The sequence below is a fragment of the Lynx canadensis genome, chromosome B3, assembly GCF_007474595.2.
Source record: "Lynx canadensis isolate LIC74 chromosome B3, mLynCan4.pri.v2, whole genome shotgun sequence".
NCBI classification, from domain to species: Eukaryota; Metazoa; Chordata; class Mammalia; order Carnivora; family Felidae; genus Lynx; species Lynx canadensis.
Genome location: NC_044308.2, coordinates 41,083,977 through 41,095,089, shown reverse-complemented (window position 1 = coordinate 41,095,089; position 11,113 = coordinate 41,083,977). Strand labels below are relative to the sequence as shown.

Genomic DNA, 11,113 nt, shown 5'->3' with positions numbered 1-11,113 from the left:
GCGGCTCCGGCTTCCCAGGAGCGTGGCCTCCTTGCAGCGCGAGCGGGCGGGAGAAGCGGGGGACCCGGGACTCACAGTCGGAGAGAGCCACCGAACCCGCCACCGCGGCCCTGTCGCCCGCACCTTTGCTCGGTGGCCGGGCGAGCCCGCTTGCCTTTCCCCAGCAGAGACCGCACACATAATTCTAGAAAATGCGCTGGTAGATGTGATTCTTTCCTAAATAGCATATCCTTATTTTCTATGGTTATCTTATCACAAAGGCAGAAGAAATCGTTTGAAAAACCCTAAGTAAAGATTTGAAAACAAGAGCAGCAGCCCCGGTTAAGTCTCTTGATAATGAAACCAATTAGAAGCTGATACAAAGTTAGATTTTTACATGCTGGACTTGCTCAACATGGGCACACGCCTTGACTTAACAATTTCAGGGCTTTAGTCACTGATGTCTCACCTTTAGCCACAAAGTATAGGCTCTCGTCCAGGCAGCAGCCTCCGAGTCCCAGGTACACGGTGAAAACTTGGGTTAAGAGAGGAAGGCAGGGAGCCATGGGCCGGTGGGCAGGCGACGCTCACGCTCTGGCTCCGCCCACCACCAGCGGTTACCTAGGGCCTTTAAGCACTTGAGGCCAGGTGTTTCTTTTCTGGGAAAGAGGCTCTCCATTCCTACTCAAGGTTGCCCAATATTGGGGAACCAGCGACGAAATTCCATTCTCACGGAGCTTACCATCTAGTAGAAGGGACAGTAATTGGTATATAAAAAGACAGTAAAGCTACGGTGGCGGAAGGTGGGGAGGAAGCACCAGGGAAGGGGATGTCTGGCAACTGCTGGCGAAGGTTTGGGGAGAGGGAAGCTACTTAAAAGGGGTTGATCAATATAAGCCTGAGTGGCAGCATCTGAAACAAGAAGTGAGGGAGGGGGCCAAGCAGCATCTGGCAGGAAAATATTCCAGGTGGAGGGAATAGCCGGTGCAAGGCTCCAGACCAAGAGCAGAGCCCGTGAGTTAGGGGAGGCCCGGTGATTAGCGTGGCCGGAGCAGAGTGAGTGAGGAGGAAAGGTGAGCAGAAAAGGAGATCAGAGAAATAGGGATGTGGGCGGCCGTTGGGGCCTCAGAGGTTATTGTGAGCAGGAAATGAGAGCTGGAGGTCCCCCACCCAACCTACCCGCAGGAGCCAGGGCCCCAAGCAGAGATGATATACATGTAGGTGACTCCCAGGAGCTGAAATTTCTCCAGGCAGAACCTGTGGGCAGGCAAGCAGCAACCCAGCCCATCCCAACCCCTCCAGGGACTGCCAAAAAGGCCTCAGCTGCGCCCAGGCCCCTGTCTCGCCAGCGCTTAGCCCAGAAACAGGTGGGTAATTGCACTGAGGCCACGCCTGGCATAGTTCCTTCACACCCTTGTGTAGGGAGAGCCCGCTGCCTCAGGCCGCCAGCTACTCTGGAATGGGAGGGCCCTCCTCCGGGTGGGTAATTTTCCAGTTTACCCACCATAGCTCCGGACTCTAGAAGGAGGCCTTGCCGGCCTTTCCCCCACTCCTGCAAACAATGTTTAAAGAAAGCTCAGGCTTCCATGGGGTTAAATGTTTAAAATAGCACCACTTAAACCCTGGGCTTTGCTTTTATTATTTCTGATAAGCCTGAATTCTCAGCAGGTTCTGTTTGCCCTGAGTTGGGGGGTTTAGTCTGGGGAACAACAGAATCCTAGTTTCTGGCTCTCCTCTGACTGAGAGCAGTCAGCCTTCTCCAGACCTCACTTTTTTTTTTTTTAAGTTTATTTATTTTGAGAGAGAGAGAGAGAGAGAGAGAGACAGCTTGCATGAGCGAGGGAGGGGCGGGGGGTGGGGGGTGGGAGAGACAATCCCAAGCAGGCTCTGAGATGTTGGCACAGAGTCCTACTCGGGCTTGATCTCATGAACTGTGAGACCATGACCTGAGCCGAAATCAAGAGTTGGACGCTTAACTGACTGAGCCAGGCGGGTGCCCCTGGCCCTCAGCTTTTTAATCTGTGGATTGGGATTGCTAGAGAATCTTGCTTGCAGGGCTCTTCTAAGGATTAAGACATTATGTGTGTAAAGCAGAAGTCATTGCAAGTTCAGCTGGAATAGGGTAACCTGAGGCCCCCTTTCCCTCTCCCTATGGAAGCTCTTTTACAAATGAGGGTTAAATCCCCTGGCTAAGCTTGTGGTGCCCAGTAATCCCCCACATACTGAGGCTGTAGTGACCACAGAACTGAAGCCGTGCTGACAGCTGCATCCAACACTGTTTCTCCAGCTTGAATCGGGCCCTGTCCCCTCCCTGGGGCGAGGGCCACCTGAGGAACAGCCAGAAGGCAGACACTGATGAGATGGCTCTCCGATCTGCCTTCTAACAGGTGCTGTTCACATCAGTGGGCACTGAGCAAGAAGCCCTTGACAGAACAGTCATTCCCCTGCTTGATCAGTAACAATGTTCCAGGTCTTCTCTCAGATTTGCATAGAACAAGGGACTTCACATGCCTAATTAACCCACGGACTCAATCATCTGGGGTTGCGGGGAGTGTTGAGTGATCTGCAGCTCTGCCATCCATCACTTCTGACAAGTTATGACCTCTCTGAGCCTGTTTATCTCTACAATAGGACCAGTACCCTCTCTGTGACGCTCTGATGAGATCAGGTCTAAATGTGCAGTTGCCTGGAGGGCTGGGGTAGGGAGAGGCGTCCTCACATCCACATCTGTGGGGGCCTGGAAAAGCCAAGTGCCTGGCAGAACCCACAAGGCCTGGGCACCAGGAAGAAGCAAGCAGGGTCTATATAGGGGTGATCCAGGAACACTTGATGGAGGACATCACTTGATTTGAGCCACGCTGGAAGATTGACCCCAGCTCCCATGGGGTCTGTGTTCCATCAGCAGGCACAGTTCAGCAAGGGTGCAGCCAGAAAGCCCAAGGCATCCCCACAGATGCCAGGGGAGACGGGAGCCTGTGTTCCAAAGCCACTTGAAAATGGCTTGGATGTTACGAGTGTCCTCACGGCTTCCATTAGAGCAGACTACAAACTCTCCAGCTCCTGAACGCACTCTTCACTCAGTTTTGGCCAAGGCAGCCAACGGCTACACAGAGGAAAAGCTAGGGGGAGGGCGCACAGCCTTGGCACGGGCACCCGGGCAGGACGGTGCTCCCCGGTGGAAGGCTGATGCCAGTCACCACACGGTGCCAGCTGGTCTGCACGGGAACCTCAGTACTAGCAGAACCTGGAGCCGCACGCTCTTAGGTCAGGGGCTCCAGGATGCTCCTTGGCAGGTGGAGGCTCCCGGTGGGGCGGGGGGGGGGGGGGGTGCCATGAGGTTTGTGTTACAGGGACACACGGGCCCATTTCTGCACAGGTGGGATGACTGGCGGGAACTAAGCTCTCTGGGTTCTACTATCATCGGTGGGCGCGCTCACAGGAAGCCAGGGCTCCCAGCTGTAGCCTGTACACACTTGTGATCCGGCACTTTCCCTCTCCAGACCTCAGGTTATGGTCTGTAAAAGGAGAGGTCCCCTGACCCCTTAGCTCTAGGATTCCTCCAGCTGTAGGATACAATGCCCAAGACGTTTTTTCGGCTAAAAACCAAGTTCAACACATCTGACTAGCAGGGCTGGGCAAGGGCCACAGAGCTGGGAGGCCCAGAACAAAGCTGCCCTTTGAAAGGCCTCTGGGGAAATCTTAATTTTTAAAAATTTTTTTTAACGTTTATTTATTCTTGAGAGGGAGACAGAGTGTGAGCAAGGGAGGGGCAGAGACAGCGAGAGACACAGAATCCGAAGCAGGCTCCAGGCTCCAAGCTGTCAGCGCAGAGTGAACACAGGGCTCGAACCCACAAACCGTGAGATCATGACCTGAGCCGAAGTCGGTTGCTTAAACGACTGAGCCACCCAGGCACCCCAGGGGAAAATCTTAAATTTTAAAAGCTGGGGGTCCAAATTCTCTGGAGACTATGTCAGGGTCAAAAAAAAAACTGCAAGTATTTAACTGAATGAATCCAGCAAATAAAAAACTGCCCAAGCCTCTAGAGAGAGGCTGAAAGTGAACTAGGGGATAAACACCTGTGCTGGGCCCACTTCAACCCCTCAGACCAGGGACTTCAACCTTCCTCTCTCTGTCAGGGCTTCTAAAAATCAGCAAATTACAAAAGGAAAAAAAAAAAGACAGGTTTCCAGCAAAGAAATGGCATCTGTTATAAAATCAAGGTGTCTATGCAGATTTTCCTTGCAGGGTCAGACCTCCTGAAAAGCCATCCAGGAAGCCTGACAGGTGGCGCCTGGAAACATGAGCATCAAGCCTGCTGAGGGCACCTTTGCCCTACAATCAAGAATCAAATGTGGCAGCAAAGGTCAGAGCCTTTCAAAGGTTGAGGCATTATTTTTATTTAAAATAAACCCTGAGGGGCGCCTAGGTGGCTCAGTCGGTTAAGTGTCCAACTTCAGCTCAGGTCATGATCTCACAGTCTGTGAGTTCGAGCCCCACATCAGGCTCTGTGCTGACAGCTCAGAGCCTGAGGCCTGCTTCAGATTCTGTGTCTCCCTCTCTGCCCTTCTCCTGCTCATGCTCTATCTCTCTCTGTCTCAAAAATAACATTTAAAAAAAATTAAAATAAAATAAAATAAAATAAAATAAAATAAAATAAAATAAAATAAAATAAACCCCGAGACTACAGATGTAGCCTTCAGCTGGGCACACTCTCAGCCCAGCTCAGAAAGAGGGAAGAGCCACTTGTTACCAGGAACCAGCCCAGGAGGCTCTGAGAGACCCGTCTTCTGGCATTGTCCAAGACCTCAGGAGCACACAGAGGCCTCTCTCCTCTCAGTTCCCTCCTAGCCCAGAGGCCTAGGCAGTGTGTTTCCACCCCAGGCTGAATGCTTTAGGCCCAGAGCCCTTCACCACTTCTGTTCCTGCTGACTGAGCTCTCACAACAAGTATTAAAGGTTCGTCTTTGCCCAGAACCCCTGTGGCTTCCCAGAAGCTGTAGTTTCTCCGAGACCCAATTCCAATTGAAGGCTTCTCTTCGACAAAACTAACGTGTCGTTGTGACACGTATTATTAGGCACGGTCACTGGGAAATATCTATATAACACAAAACCGTATCTTTGTTCCAATTTCTCTTTGAAAATACTTATTTTCTACCTTCCTTCTGGAAAACAAGTGCCTGCAAAGCTCTCCATCTGGCACCTCATTTGACTGAACTGTCCTCGGTCCATGAAGTACTGCAGCAACTTGTGGCACGAACTGGCTGTAGATGAAGACAAACCACCCAAAGGCCTTGCCCTCTTCCTGTTCCCACTCCCGGCAGCCAGAACCTTCATAGCTGCTCTTGAGGTGGCCCCCTCTCCCAGAACCACCCGCTCATTCTGACATGCCCACGAGTGTAACCCCTTCCCCAGCCCATGCACAACTTCCCACCATCCACCATTCAAGGATACGAAAGCCACTCACTGGTTCTCATATTATTCGCACATTCACCCACTCATTCTCGTGGTCACTCATTCGTGCGTGCGGAGTGCCTACTAGCAATGGCGGTCCGACTGCACGACTGTAAACCGCCAGGCTCTCTAACCCCCACGTACTCCTCACAAGCAAGGTTAAATCGTGTTACTCTCGTTAGCTTCCTCCTTGCTTAGGAGAGCCACTCCCCACTGGGGCTATTCCGGAAAGGCTCTTGTTAGCATGTTACACTCAAACCAGCTTCAGAGGAGGAGGAAGGGGGTTGCTGAGAGGACAGGCCAACGGGCTGACCCAAGGGCCCCGGGTGATGGGTGAGGGGACGAAGTAAGGCAGCCAGGATGATAGAATAAATGAAAGTAGGGGCTTCCCACTCCCAGAGGCTGCTCTGTCATCTCCAAGCCAAGCTCACTCGGTGTGAAGGAGTGTTTCTGACGGGTCAAAACGCCGTCACAGTGAGACTAGCCCCAGAGCTTGTCCTTTCTCAGTCAGAGGCTCCACTGGAGGTAACAAAAGCAGCCCACGCTCTGGTTCCTGCATCGGCTTTATTTCTCTGCATAAGGAACCCTGCACAGGCAATTCAAATTAAAACAAAATAAATATATGAATATTCATGTAAAACTGTCCTTTCTAATGAACAATTATACACAATGTACAATTTCATGTTCACTGGGTGGGTTTACAAAAATGTACCATTCCCAACTAAAAATGCACCAAAATGGTTCCATGCAAACTTATCAAAAGTGACCAAAAATGTGGAGGGAAAAACCTGACTGAGAGCACTTTGTCTTTTTTTTTTTTTTTTTGTACAATCACAGAAAAATAAAAACATCTAATTTCTTTGTTACATTTAGAGTAACTAAATGTGGCCACTGTTTGTAATGTCGGTTTATGTTCCTAAAACATCTATGTAGTTACCATAAAAGTATATCCACATGAAACTGGAAGTGAGCATCACTGAGAAAAGGGGCTGGTGGCCCCCCCGCGCGGTCAGTAGTCGGTGTCGGAGCCCTCGGCGTTGTCCACGTTCCGCGAGAGCATGTAGTTGTCCATGTCGATGGAGCGGCAGTTGTTGATGGCATAGCGCAGGCGCTCGGCCATGACCAGCTGGCTGGAGTAGGGGGGCAGCCGCAGCTGGAAGAAGCAGGTCTGTGAGGTAGGCAGACTGTCATAAGGCTGTGGAGAGAGAGACCCGGAGCCGTGACTGCAGCATCAGGGTGTCACGGGGTACCTGTGACTGCTGCCCCCCCACCCCAAAATCAGGAAAGCACTTCTCCCGGCCTTTAAGATGGGCTCCACAGACAGGACTGCAGGGCCGACTAGAGGGGAAGGACAGACTGTGCTGTGTTGGAAGGAAGGCGGGCTCTGGTGTCCCACGGCCACCAAGGTTTTTGGTGAAGAGGGTTCCTTCCTGTCCTCACTCCCCCAGTGGCCCCGTGTGGAAGGTGAGAGCAAGCCCTGACCGGCAGGATCATGTGAGAGAACACACTTCTCGCGGTGCCTGCCACGGAGTGTCGGCGCAGCAGAGCTCGTTCCCTATCGCCTGAAGCGGCTGCAGGGATCCCCTGCCAGCCGGTGAAATGGAAGGAACTGGGAGGGAGTCACCGCCCTCCTCCACGCCCACCCCACCCCCGCCCATCCCTCCCAGTGTGCATTCCGTGTCCCTGGTCTGCGATGGCTGCCAGCACACAGCTCGCACGAGGAGGGAGCAGTGAATTAAATCCCAGTCCATCCATCTAACTGACAGTGACACAGACATTTAAAATGATCATTACGATGACCAGCAGCAAAGCCGAAAAGTGCCTGGGGCAGGCTGCGCTAAATACAGCACACAGAACCACCTATGCTGGAGGCTGACTGGGAGGCGCGCCACATACGTGAAAGGTGGAAAAGGCCGCTACTAGGGAAGCGACATACGCTCTCTGGCCCTCCCTGCAAACACAACTGGCTGCCCAACTATCTGTACTGATGGTAATGATTCTACATTCTTATAACATTAAAAAAAAAAGTTTTTAAAAAAGCATTTGGCCTCTCTTTCTCGCTCACCTCCTTGAAACTGGCTCTCCTCCTCCTCCCCGGAGCCCTACACCTGGTGAATACACCTCAAAGACGTGGGAGATGGAGGGCCTACAAGCCTAACTGGGCCTGAGTCAGTGAGGACACAGAAACCTCGATCGCAGAAAAACAACAACCAGCAAAGACACTGAAGGGGAACGTCAACAGGTGCATCTGATCGGGAAGGTGGAGCGATGGTCTGAAAGTCACAAAGGAAGGACCTGTAGTGGACAGTTTTCTGAGGCTGAAAAGTCTCAGGCAGGGGATTAGTGATGGATTAACTCCCGGGATGGCAGGGGTAGCTTGGGATGGACACAAGGCAAGGGTTTTTTCCAGAGCTGAATAGAAGCAAACCATTTCTTCCACCCACCTCTCTCTGAAGCAACAAAACAGATTTACAACTTATAGTTTCTGGCAAGTCATGTAGAAAATTTATGGAAAGGTTCTTTTCATAGCCCTTCCTGTGCACGGCCTCTCCAGCAAGCCTAGCCTAGGCCGGCAGCTTCAGGAGGCAGTGGGGGAGGGACAGCTTTGGCTACAGCAACCTCCAGGAATAGTTACTGGAAAAACACCAGAAAGGCAGACGCTGAAACTGGCAGGAAGGGTCCTTGTGTGAAGAGGCCCTACTTTCCTTACTGTTTCCAGAATAAACATGATGGGCCCTGCTCGGAAGACTGCCCAGCTCTTGAGGAGTTGGGAGGTAAAGAGATAGAGGAAACGCATTCTAATTTAATGCTGAGTTCAAGGTATGTACCAAGTGTCCAGGAGGTAGACAGAGGGAGATCCAAGTCTGGCCTCAGGAAGGGTCAGGGGCAGCAGGAAAGCATCCGAGAGGGCTTCCTGGAGGAGATGACATTGGTATCGGGACTAAAGGATAAGTAAGTGCTTGCCAGGCATAGATGGAAAGGGGTGTGAAGAACTTCCTAAAGCAGAGGGAAGAGCCTACACAAAGGCACATGAGTGTAGAAACAGCGTGGTCTGTCAGGAAAAAAGATAAGCAGTCTGTTACGGTCAGAAGGCACTATGTGTTACGAGGTGATATCAGAAGGCAGGGACAGAGGCCATACTGTGGAGGTATTTAAGGCCACTAAGGCAGCTGGCATTTATCCTCGAGTCAGGGGGCTCCTGAATGGTCTGAAAGGAGGAGAGTGACAAGGTCAGATGGGTGTGAGAAAGATGACTCCGGCAGCAGCGTGCATTTAAGGCTCTGAGCCCTTTTATTTCTAAGCCATCTGTCAAAATGGCAGCTGGGCTGGGGCTGTGCTGCAGAGAAGCCACAACACCTGCTCCACGGCACGCACCACACAGCAGCCACAGAGCACGTATTGCTGTTCCCGTCTTCATGTTCCTTCTGCAGTACGTGCGCCAGTTACTGGTTAGTGTCTTGTGAAAACAGACAAGACCACGTCTGAGCGCACAAGTCACATGATGAAAAGGCGCAGGAAATAAGGGCAGAGGCAACACGATGGCCCCCGTGGCAAGCTTAGCTTCTACTCAGGAAGATACTGGAGGATTTATCAAATGTTGCTGGCTGTAGTGTGATTTCTATATCCATTTAGGGCTGTTTTCAGTCAAGTTATGCTTCTTAACAAGTTTTTCTGCTGGATTTTTTTTTAAATCTGGAAATTCCAAACATTAAGCCTGAATTGGCAGGCCTACTTGAGGGTCACCAGTTCAGTTTTCCCAAAATGCAAGCACCAAGGAGGCGGCGGGGCGGACATTAGCCAGGAAGGCAGGCGTGCTTACTTACCCTATCAACCTTCATGATTTGAAATCTCTGAGATATGTCAGCAGTGTTGGCTGGTAGTCGAGATCTTCCAGACACAAACCTCATGAAAAGCACCCGCTCCTCGTTTGAGAACTCCTCCAGCGTGTGCCAGAACCACTGCACCAGCTGGTGCTGCTCGTCCACCTCCCGGTACCGCACCACTTTCTTCAGAACTTCCACGGAGATCTCGGGCATCCCACACACCATCTGCTCCAGCTGCTTTGCCGTGAGGAGGGACAGCAGCGGCACAGGGACGATCCAGGACATCCCTTCTCGGACTGCAGCCACCTGCTCCCAGGACAAGTTGTTTGTTGCACGTGTGCACGGAGACCGGGAAACTCCCGCTTGCTCATTCCCCAGACCCCCACTTTTCCCCACAACTCAGGTGCAGGTGCACATGGCCCACCTGCCCCTGCCCCTTTGTTACAGCTTCTCCCTGCCTGTGGGACTTGTACACCCCTTCTGGTCCCAGATCAAGTCCATTTAGGAGCCCGCCTTCCGCCTCCACAAAACTCAGCCCGCTGGGCCCCCCAGTGCCATGCCCGCTCACACCCCTAAACACATGTGGCCGCGCACTGTTACACTGGGCTCTGTAGGCTACTTGGTCTCCTCATTAGGGTAAGAAGCTCCTGGAGGATGTGTCTAGCTTCTACTGTTTTCGTCATTCATATTTTTCTTTTGAAAATAATTCTATCCTTTCGTAAAATTTATTTGTGCTCATTGTAAAAAAAAAAAGAAAAAAGAAATGTACAAAGAAGAAAGTAAAACTGGCAAGTCTTTCTGTGGGAAGGGGGTAGAAAGGACAGAAGATTTAATCAGGAGACTTGGGGTCTGAATCCAAGCTCCACCTCTTCTTTTACTTCAATTTTCTCATCTGAGAAGCAAGGCAAATGATTGCTGCTCATGTGACTATGACGAGAATTTTTAATGCAAGTCTGTGTGACCAGTTACATTGCTTCTTTTCTCCTAGTGGGGTGCTCACAACAGGTCAGCTGGGGAATGTGGAGCGGGAGCTGCCAGGGGCTGCCCGAGTCTGTTTAAAAAAATCCCCCCCAAGGAGGGCGCCTGGGTGGCTCAGTCAGTTATCGTCTGGCTTCAGCTCAGATCATGATCTTGTAGTTCGTGAGTTCGTGAGCCCTGCGTCGGGCTCTGTGCTGGTGGTGTGGAGCCTGCCTGGGATTCTCTCTCCTCTCTCTGCCCCTTTCCCATTTGTACCCTCTCTCTCTCTCAAAATAAATAAACTTAAAAAGAAAAGAAAAAACCCAAGGTTGCACAGCAATGCACACACCCTACACACAGACTCATCACCATTCAAGACTTGTTCACAAATACTTCTTCACTCTTGGCCAACTCAGAAGCAACAATGATAAAAAGCAAAACAAAATCTGAGGACCTCAACAGGAGCCACACCTTGGGGAAGGCCCTGGGGTTGTGACTGGTATAAGGCTGTCCTGCCCAGGGCTAAGAAACAGGAGTGGCAGTGAGGGCAGTTTGCACTGTTATTAAAGGGAATACCCTAGCCAAAGTTTGTCCCAACACAAGCTATCATGCCTGGCAGAATACAAACCAAGCTGTCTGGAAAAAAATGAGGCTGGGGTATGGGGCTGGCTGCTTGGCAGGGAACAAACGGGGACAGCTGTGGGAAAAACACTGGGTTCTAAGAGACATGGAGGAAGTGAGAGCGGAAGAAGGCCTCATTTCTGAAAAAGGAACAAAGCCAGGGCAGAGAAGAGCTCAGCTGAGAGTGGAGGGTCAATCCGACCCTCAAACGAAGGGCCAGCAGAAGAGCCTAGACCCCACTGTTAAACCTGGTTTGGGATCCTGGCTTTGCCTTGGGCA

The 11,113-nt window shown here is 51.5% G+C and overlaps 1 protein-coding gene and 1 long non-coding RNA gene across 12 annotated transcripts in view; both read right to left on the bottom strand.

The window, feature by feature from the left end:
- Positions 1-1,775, bottom strand: part of LOC115515832 — a 52,679-nt gene extending 50,904 nt beyond the window's left edge. The window contains exon 1 of the long non-coding RNA XR_004343783.1: positions 449-1,775. This is a non-coding gene — a long non-coding RNA (uncharacterized LOC115515832). The remainder of the gene's footprint in view (positions 1-448) is intronic.
- A 4,202-nt stretch (positions 1,776-5,977) lies between these two features.
- The window catches only part of HERC1 (HECT and RLD domain containing E3 ubiquitin protein ligase family member 1), a 194,690-nt gene continuing 189,554 nt past the window's right edge, over positions 5,978-11,113 (bottom strand). For all 11 annotated transcript variants that reach the window (XM_030317961.1, XM_030317966.1, XM_030317965.1 and 8 more), the window contains exons 77-78: positions 9,257-9,562; positions 5,978-6,627 (exon numbers count right to left, since the gene is read on the bottom strand). In XM_030317961.1, coding sequence (XP_030173821.1) covers positions 6,442-6,627; positions 9,257-9,562 — 492 coding nt within the window. In that variant the 3' untranslated portion in view covers positions 5,978-6,441. The remainder of the gene's footprint in view (positions 6,628-9,256; positions 9,563-11,113) is intronic.